The 10,000-nt window shown below is 44.9% G+C and overlaps 1 protein-coding gene across 4 annotated transcripts in view; it reads right to left on the reverse strand.

Annotated features, from left to right (window-relative positions):
- dab2ipb (DAB2 interacting protein b) overlaps positions 1-10,000 on the reverse strand; it is a 104,100-nt gene that overhangs the window by 74,162 nt on the left and 19,938 nt on the right. For 3 of the 4 annotated variants that reach the window (XM_079734775.1, XM_079734774.1, XM_079734772.1), the window contains exon 2: positions 1,796-1,920. In XM_079734775.1, the coding sequence (XP_079590901.1) occupies positions 1,796-1,885 (90 nt within the window). In that variant the 5' untranslated portion in view covers positions 1,886-1,920. The remainder of the gene's footprint in view (positions 1-1,795; positions 1,921-10,000) is intronic. The other variant, XM_079734773.1, reaches the window with a different exon arrangement.

Raw genomic sequence — 10,000 nt, forward strand, 5'->3', positions numbered from 1 at the left:
TATACCCTGAGTGGCCATATTATGCGGAAGGGTAAGGCAGTTCAGACAGAGTTTGGCTTTGCACCAACATAGGTGTTAACTGCTCACCTACGGTTCATTTTTATTTCCACACTCACATGAGTTATTGATTAAGATTTGCACGTCTAATCTCTCAGTTAAAATATTTTGCCGCTTCTTTAATTGACAGATTGAAATCAGATCTGATTGTGGATGGGAATCTGCCAGGGAATGTGTGTGTGTTTGAGTGTGCGTACACGTGTGTGTGTGTGTGTGTGTGTGTGTGTGTGTACATGTGTATTTGTGTATGTGTGTATTCATGTGCATGCTTGTGTGTGTTGTTGAGCAAGAGTGAGTCAAAAGTGAGTTTGATGGAGTGATAGACAGATAGATAGAGAGAGAGAGAGATAGACTGAGATGGATAAATGAAGAGAGCAAAATAGATAGATTGATAGCGTTAGATTAGACATTCATCATGTTTGCAGATGAGGAAGTTGTTCAGTCTTGACGCTCTTCTCATTCTGAGCCGATGGAAATAGCCCACTAAATTGGGATCTTAAAAGCATGGATTCACGGCATGTTTGTACTCAACATCAAGGCGCCCACTGGGAACATCAGAAGTAAGTTTCAGTCAGGTCCACCTGGCAGCCAGATCAGCAGACAGGAGACAACCACAATGATGTAAATCATGAGGAGATCTTACTCACGCTTAACTTAGATCATGAGAAAAAACCCTACTCGGACCAAGACAGCTATGGGAGACAGCGACAGCTTAGGGAGACAGAGACACCTTAGGGAGACAGAGAGAGCTTAGGGAGACAGAAACAGCATACGGAGACAGAGACAGGGATGGGGGAGAGAGAGAAAGTGAAGGGAGACAGCGACTGATAAGGGAGACAGAGAGAATGAAGGGAGACAGAAGGGAGACAGAGTGAAGAGAGACAGAGTGAGTGAGGAGACACAGAGTGAGTGACGGCCGAAAGAGAGAGTGAAGGAAGACAGAGAGACAGAAGGGAGACAGAGAGAGTGAAGGGAGACAGAGAGAGTGAAGGAAGACAGAGACAGAAGGGAGACAGAGAGAGTGAAGGGAGACAGAGAGAGTGAAGGAAGACAGAGACAGAAGGGAGACAGAGAGAGTGAAGGGAGACAGAGAGAGTGAAGGAAGACAAAGAGAGAAGGGAGACAGAGAGGAAAGGGAGACAGAGAGAGTGAAGGGAGACAGAGAGAGTGAAGGAAGACAGAGACAGAAGGGAGACAGAGAGAGTGAAGGGAGACAGAGAGAGTGAAGGAAGACAAAGAGAGAAGGGAGACGGAGAGGAAAGGGAGACAGAGAGAGTGAAGGGAGACAGAGAGAGAGAAGGGAGACAGAGAGGAAAGGGAGACAGAGAGAGTGAAGGGAGACAGAGAGAGAGAAGGGAGACAGAGCGAGTAAAGAGAGACAGAGAGCGAAGGGAGACAGAGAGACAGAAGGGATACAGAGAGGGTGAAGGGATACAGAAGGGAGACAGAGAGAGAAGGGAGACAGAGCGAGTAAAGAGAGACAGAGAGCGAAGGGAGACAGAGAGACAGAAGGGAGACAGAGAGGGAAAGGAGAAAGAGAGAGTGAAGGGAGACAGCGGGAGTGAAGAGAGAGAGACAGAGAGAGTGAAGGGAGACAGAGAGAGCGGAGGGAGACAGAACAGAGAGAGTGAGAGTGGAGGGTCATGAGAGCGAACATGGACGTCGATGACAAATGGCGTCGCTATATCGGCCAACGATGCGGCGCCGATGGCGCCGGTGCGTTTTGAAACACACTCACAGTACTCACGGTGACTCTGAACGGCGTGGTGGTGCCGGCGGACGTGGTCTCCATGGCGCCGGGGGTCTTGTCCAGGGGGCTGCCAGGCATGCTCCGTCTGCGCCCCGTCCTCTCCGGTGGGGACTCTGGTAAACACAAACAAACACAAACACACAAATCAATTATCAAGTCAGTGGTCGCATGAAGGGCAACGTCAGGGCTGTTCTGACTGTTCTGTGCGTCTGGGCTGTTCTGACTGTTCTGTGCGTCTGGGCTGTTCTGACTGTTCTGTATGTCAAGGCTGTTCTGACTGTTGTGTACACAAGGGCTGTTCTGACTGTTCTGTATGTCAGGGCTGTTCTGACCGTTGTGTACACCAGGGCTGTCCTGACTGTTCTGTGATCGGTCGATAAAGTAGCCGCAGTGGGTTTTTCACTGCCTTTCTTTTACTTTCTTCAAAATGTGATTTGCTCCACAGACCAGAAGATGGTTTGCTTTTGGGTTTGGGTCTGGGTTTGATGCCTTCATTATCAAGACGTCCGTCCAAATCAGTGAATCAGTAAAATCATGGCTGAAGAGACATGTTGACATTGCACAAGATGTAGGTATCTCTACTCGAAACATTGCGTCACGTCAAAAACATGAACATTCCTTCTTCAGTCAACACAGCCTTCAGCTGAAATCTGACATACAAACACCCATCCTCAACAACACACAATACATCTTGTACTAGAAGCACTGAACGCAGTGCATCTAGAACTGCCATGAATCCCTTTTAGCATCTCTGTTCGTACACAGAATGTCTGCAGTCTTCACGATAACCAAAAAAAACAATAATATTTATTCTGGCTCTCTGGAATATTCCTTGGGGTCAGAGCAGGGGAAGGCTTGTTCAGAGCAGAGCGAGACATGCCCGGAAGGAATGCAGCTCTCCTGTGAGGGTCCTGTCCTCACAGGTATCCGAGCTGCGCTGCACATTGCTGGCTTCTGGCTACCAAAATAACAGAGCGCTGAGAACAGGTTGTAGAGCCAACCTATTCAAACACATATGAATCGTGCTTTCTTGAGTTTGATGTAGAATTGGACAAGCTGTACATTGGTTCGTAACTTTCTGCTCATAGACATTGTGGCTTTTTTTTATGTATGAATATAAGATAGTTAGTTCTCTATCAGAAAAAGAGCATTTCAAAAATCCCCACGTAATCATTAAATAATCGGAATCTGAATACATATTTGGATCATTTTTTACTTTTCTGTATAACTCTTCTTCGTAACAATAAAACATGAAAGGAAAGAGTAGGAGTTTTGTTAATTTGTTTCAAGGGCCATTCGAGTGAAGAGGAAGCTAGCCTCTGCTTTTGAAATATCCACCAATAATCAATAAAATAATCGGAATCTGAATACATTTTTGGGTCATTATTAACTTTATTATTGACTACTATTCTTCGTAACATCAGTATCATTCCCCTTTCCAACTCCAACAGGCTTTTGATATCATCTGCCACACAAGATGTTTCAGACGTTACAGCGATGCCTTAACGACCCACCGTGTTTAAAGATACAGTAGCCACATACGACTGCTTTAAAGAACGGTGGCTAATGAAATTAGGTTGAGTAAGAGTGTGTGTAGGGGTTTGGATATTGAAGGGATTCAAGTACATCTGGATCAAATCCACCACTTCATAGTGTGTACACACACACACACACACACACACACACACACACACACACGCACACACGCACACACGCACACATACACACACGCGCACACATTAAAACACATTTCACGTGGTTGGATTGGCAGCGCAGTTCTCTAGGCTTGCATGGCAACGCTAGGCTAAATAAGCCGTCTGCTGTTTAACAGGCCTGACTGCCTAAATTAGTTCACCTTGTAATTGAACACACCATCACTTCCAGCTGTGGAGGCGATGCAGGAACAGCACTCACAAAGCATTCTGGACATTACCAACATAACTGCCCTCATACCAAACACACCGTGGTCAAACAACAAACAAGGTAAAGAGAACGTCCCCTGGGAGGAAAATCCTTGTGAGTTAGCCTAGAAGCGGAAAGGAAAGAGTAGATGTTTGATTTATTTGATTCAAGGGCTAATCAATGGTGAAGAGGAAGCTAGCCTCTGCTAGCATTGTTATGTTGTCAAGGTGATTATCTCTTTGAGAGCCATGCGGATGTGTGTGTGTGTGTGTGTGTGTGTGTGTGTGTGTGTGTGTGTGTGTGTGTGTGTGTGAGTGTTTGTGTATGAGGAGGAGCAGTAAAATAATTAATTCTGCGGTTTGTATGAATGTCATTCATTGTCATGATGTGACCTCCCGCCACAAGGTTACGATCCAAAGTGTGAAGGTGTGTGTGTGTGTGTGTGTGCGTGTGTGTGTGTGTGTGTGTGTGTGTGTGTGTGTGTGTGTGTGGGTTACACCATTTGACCCTTTACACTTTGTCAGGTGGGTGATACACTGTGCAAAGTGTGTGTTACACTGCATTACATCGTAGTAGGCTTAAATCATTATAATAGCAGAATGACTTCAATATCAATAACAAATAAGCTGCTGAAAAAGAGTACAGATCCCAAATCCGCATAATAAATGCATAAATAAGGCAGAAAAATCGATCAATCATTAACATTTATGACTCTATTTCGACTGCAACAACTTTATGAAAAATGTACTAAAAGCTCAACAATGTTTCTCTGACTTTTTTATAGCAGTACCAAAACTTGAGGATTTATGCCGCAGGGAAGCCTACTAGCAATGTCCCACAATTTGCTGCCCCACAACGCATAACTTACTACCTCTTCCGACCTTTCTGTTATTTAAGACCACCAAGACTTCAGTTGTCAGTTTAGAAAAGGCAGTGTTTCCCCACACGGGCAGCATGTAAGTGAACTTCAAGAACAACACTCCTGTTAGTCTGAACCAAAACAAAATCTCTGATACAGAAGGAGGTCAGCATCCGGCAGAACGGCATAACAACTTTTAACTGTTTTGACATGCAGGTCATTCAGTCAAACACTTTTACCCAAGGCGACTTAAACTTAATTGAGATACAGGTCATTAAAACTAGAGTAGACAATCGATTTTAATGCATTCTTTTTCATATTTGTGGAAATTCTCTCTACATCCTGATAAAACAGTGAATCAATAAAATGCCCTAAAAATATCAATGGTTTTCGCAGGCCTTTAATAAGCCTGTCTGTCTGTATACCTACCTACCCGTCAATCTGCGTGTACTCATTGCGCATAAGTGCACGTCTTCATCAAAGTTAGGCAGACGTATTGCCAAAGCTACAAGCTTTCGGTTGGATACTTCCAATATGTAGCTTACTCTGGGTGGTTCCTCCAAAGCTGCCTGCCTACCCAAGCTTTAAGGAGCAGATAGGAGTTCAAGAGTAGAACCCTAACGATGCCTACAGGTGAACTGTGGACATCAGGGTTCAAACCCAGTCCCACAACAGTGCGCAGCCGTGTGATGGTCCCAGGTCTGTCTCCTGGCTGAGACCAGAGAGGCCACCTCTCCTGGCCCCAGGGTGGTGTGGCTGGGAGGGAGGAGGCTTGGGCAGGGTCTGTGGTGTGTAATCGACTGTTTGTAAGGTCAGTGGTGCGGTGCTCAGTCACCAGCTGTTGTCTGGAGTGGGTGATAGCCTGTGAACCAGCCGGTAAAGGAGGATGGACTTTAGACCATCTGGTAACAGAGCCCTTTTTCTCCCCTCCCCCACCCCCCGCCCCCTTTATTCATTTTCACTCTATATTTTTCTTTCTCAATATTATGCTCCACAGTTTTCCTCTGTTCCTTTACCTTCATGTCGTCATCATTGGCAGCATTGTTGTTATTTTAATTTGTTGATTGTGCTGTTTTCCCTCACTTGTTTCTCACTAACATTTCCCTCTCTCCTCATAGTTTCAACCATTCCCCTCTCTTCCTTGTTCCTAACCAATAGTTGCACCCCTACCTTGCCCTGTTACTGTCTGCTAGCGCTCCTATTGGTCCATAGATGTGGACAGAGAGGTATCCAGCAGAGAAACTCCTTGGGGGAATGATGAAATGGCATTGACCAGATTGCAGTCACCAGCGTGTGTGTTTGCGTGTGTGTCTGTGTGTGTGCCCGTGTGTCGTCAGTTCGGCTCTGGCCAGCAGAGATAAGGCAGGATTCTGCCTGGGAGTGAATGCATCTTTATGTAGACATCAAACAGGCTGGAATGAATGAAACACTGCCTGGCCACACAGCGCTGATAAGCTGCTCCTGCCTCTGCCATTGGCAGGTCAGAAATTGATGTCGTTCTAAACTATGCTGGTTTGCCTTTGTGCTTGAAAATGTGTAGCACAGGTGTCCCTATTCCCTACATGCACACAGGTGTTTTGTGTCTGATTGTGGAACAACATGAGAAATATCACCTGCAGGTGTCACGTACCATGCCAATTAGAAAGGACAGGGAAAGAGGTGGTCTTCCTGTTCCGCTATTCGTAACCTACTCTGGGAACCACATGACTCTGTGTGCTCTGGTTTATTTGCATATGGGTCTGCCCCCCTCCTGTTCAAACAGATTTCCATCAGACCTGGCCCGGGTCGGGCCAATCACAACCTACTATTGATCTACTATTGGGCGTGTCTGATACGATGAAAACCGACAACCAAGATGGCTGCCGCTGGTATGGATTGAATGATCTATTTCAGTGGCTATCGCGTTAGTATGACACAAACTGTAGGATACAGCATGTTTTCCCTAAACAATCTAAGCATACTTCACCTAAAGCTTTTGCCGATGAGGAAGATGTTTGCGTTACTTCCGGTACTATTTGGTAAAAGTTGAATTTCCGCTCAGCACTGTATCACACGTCTCATTGCTCTGATTGGTCTAACCAATGGTGTCAAGAGGTTCAAGATTCCAGACAAATCAAAAAACGAATGTGGTGATGTCAGGCTAACCATAGCATTGACCAAGTCCTAACCATGACACCAGCTAAGTCCTAACCATGACCCTAACTAAGTCCTAACCATAATACTCACTAAGTCCTAACCATAAAACTAACTAAGTCCTAAACATACCACTAACTAAGTCCTAACCATGACCCTAACCAAGTCCTAACCATGACACTAACTAAGTCCTAACCATGACCCTAACTAAGTGCTAATCATAATACTCACTAAGTCCTAACCATAAAACTAACTAAGTCCTAACCATAATACTAACTAAGTCCTAACCATGACCCTAACTAAGTCCTAACCATAACACTAAGTCCTAAACATACCACTAACTAAGTCCTAACCATGACCCTAACCAAGTCCTAACCATGACACTAACTAAGTCCTAACCATGACCCTAACTAAGTCCTAAACATAACACTAACTAAGTCCGAAACATAACACTAAGTCCTAAACATACCACTAACTAAGTCCTAAACATAACACTAACTAAGTCCTAAACATACCACTAACTAAGTCCTAACCATAACACTAACTAAGTCCTAAACATAACACTAACTAAGTCCTAAACATAACACTAAGTCCGAAACATAACACTAAGTCCTAAACATACCACTAACTAAGTCCTAAACATAACACTAAGTCCTAAACATACCACTAACTAAGTCCTAACCGTAACAGTAACTAAGTCCTAACCGTAACAGTAACTAAGTCCTAAACATACCACTAACTAAGTCCTAACCATGACCCTAACTAAGTCCATCCATTGCACAAACTAAGTCCTAACCGTAACAGTAACTAAGTCCTAACCACCATTACACTCCGACTGCCAATTTGGCCTCTTCCTCACTGGTCTTTGGCCCAGCGTCCCGCGTTGTCCCGGCTGTTCTCTGGCGTGAGGGAGCTGTGGTTCTGCTGTGATTTAAGGCTTCACAGAGAGAGCCCTGATCCCTCCTCCACCCCCTGCAAGCGGCTCCGACCCTCCCCTGGACATTCCAGCCTGAACAATGCCTGGAAGGAGTGTGGGGGGGTATGGCTTTAATCACACTGGCATAGTGGTGGTGGAGGTGGTGGTGGTGGAGGAGGTGGAGGTGGTACTGGTGGAGGTGGTGCTGGGTCTTTTGTGATTTCTGTATCTCAATAAGCAGTGTTTTAGTAGCAGTGTACTTATATGCGAGAGAAAGAAAAAGAAAAAGGCGGATTTCTCGTTTGTCATTAGTCAATTGGTCTTATTAATACACAAAGATGATCCTAATGATAATGTTATCTGAATCGCATTATATAGCGTTTATGATTTGGGACTCACACTTTTGTGCGAACCTGAAAGAAAAAACATCTAGCAAAGAAAAAGTGCAGTTGTGCAGCCGGGCAGAGCCAGGTGCTATCTAAAGTGCCACTTAAGATAACCCCTACAGGCCATCACTGCTTAGGGCCAGACTGAACACCACCTCACAGTTTAAAGTGATCACAACAAGTTGTTGGACATTTAGTGCGGCCGCGTGAGATCTGAAGTCTTTCCAGCGGGGATGTGCGTGATGCGCTGGATGTTGGTGTGGGTGAGCATCAGCCGTGGATTGCAGGTTTGAATAGACCAAAGTATACCTCTGAAGGTTATGTTGGAAATGGTAAACAAAGTCAGTGAGACAGGGAGGGAGGAAATCAGGCTGTCAGGGACGTCAGTCCGTGGTGGTGTACTTGTCTCTATGGCGGACTCTTCTGCCCCCTCTTCACTCTGATCTGTTGCTCCTCTTTGTTCCGTTCCGAACGGGCACAATGCGGTCTACTATGATTTGGTGAAAGCCCTGGGGAAATAAATAGAGATGTATCCCGAGACATGGGTTGTGATGATTACAGTTATTCTGAATATCAACAACATGAAAATAAAATTGTGACAGTTGTGAGCAATACTTTGAGTTGTCAGACAAGACAGGATGAGAGTGTGTGAAGGAGTTATTTGTGTGGATTTGTCTGTGTTTGTCTATACGTGTCTCTGTGTTTGTGTGTGTGTGCATGTTTAAGTGTGTGTGTGTGTGTGCTTGTGTGTGTGTGTTTGTTTGCATTATTTGTGTGGATCTGTCTTTGTGTGTCTATACGTGCCTGTGTGGGTGTCTATGTGTGTGTGTGTGTGTGTGTGTGTGTGTGTGTGTGTGTTGAATTGTCTGCATGTGTATGTGTGTGCCTCCATGTGTCTGTGCTAGCATATGGAATTATTTACACACCCATGCTCACCCCCTTCATAACCAATAATATGAGGGGGTCATGCTGGACATTCGACCCCAGAAAGATTTGATCAATGATGGGATGATGACGAGGTGATGAGGCCCCTGTTGGAGCTCCTCTGTCTGGTTAGGTCCTATGATTAAGTGTTGTACCACCAGCAAACATACAGGTAACTGGCTATTAGCTTCATTGCTTCATGTCAGTACAACCTTGACCTCAGTTATTTAAACTCTGATGACTGTGTCATTGCCATCCTATTAGTGACCGCAACGAACACCACACACCATGCTTAGTCAATACAATCAACACCAGGAATGATTTGCAAATTCTGAGAAAAAACTAAAGAGTGTTCATGGTTTGTTCCATCAACACTTAGCGGAGGGGAGAGGTGGTCTGCTTCTTGTTTAGCTTGGCACCGTACCTCCTTTGTCTGCAGAGTGTTATGGGAAGGCAGAGCGTGGAGGAGGTGGGGGAGGAAGCCAGTGTTTGTGGAGAGGGACACTGGGTAGAAGCAGCCTATCAGCAGCCCCGAGAAGGACCTGGCTTCCATAAAACCCACCGACCATCACACATGTGGTCCAGTTGCTAGGGGAGATAGGGCAGAACTGAGAGTGCGAGGGGCTGCTGATAGCGAGGGGCCTTGAGGTTTAGAGTCGTAATACATGTTTGGTCATCAGTCTTCTTTAATCACTTCTTTTATTATTCGTTTTCAAAATATGTTTTATTTTTTTTATACATTCCTTAGTTTCTGGAAAGTTGTGTTTGCATTTCATCCATCATCATTCACATTGATGACCATAGCTCGGTATACCAGGTATCTACTGGGGAGCAAGGAGGATTTTCAAGGACTCACAAATGTTGCTTTGACATTCAGAGCAGCAGACAACACTGCTCTGAATTGTATTTTTTGTTGTTCTCCATCATCGTGAGTAGTTAAATTCAACTTGTTGCACTCACTGTGACAAAACAACCCCTGAAACCAAAAAATATGTTTTTGATTTTAACAGAGAGTAACAAAACGACGAGTAAGGCTGTGACATTAAAGCTGTGGAATTTTTCCCAACTACTAA

This window comes from Pollachius pollachius (genome assembly GCF_949987615.1).
Source record: "Pollachius pollachius genome assembly, chromosome: 4".
NCBI classification, from domain to species: Eukaryota; Metazoa; Chordata; class Actinopteri; order Gadiformes; family Gadidae; genus Pollachius; species Pollachius pollachius.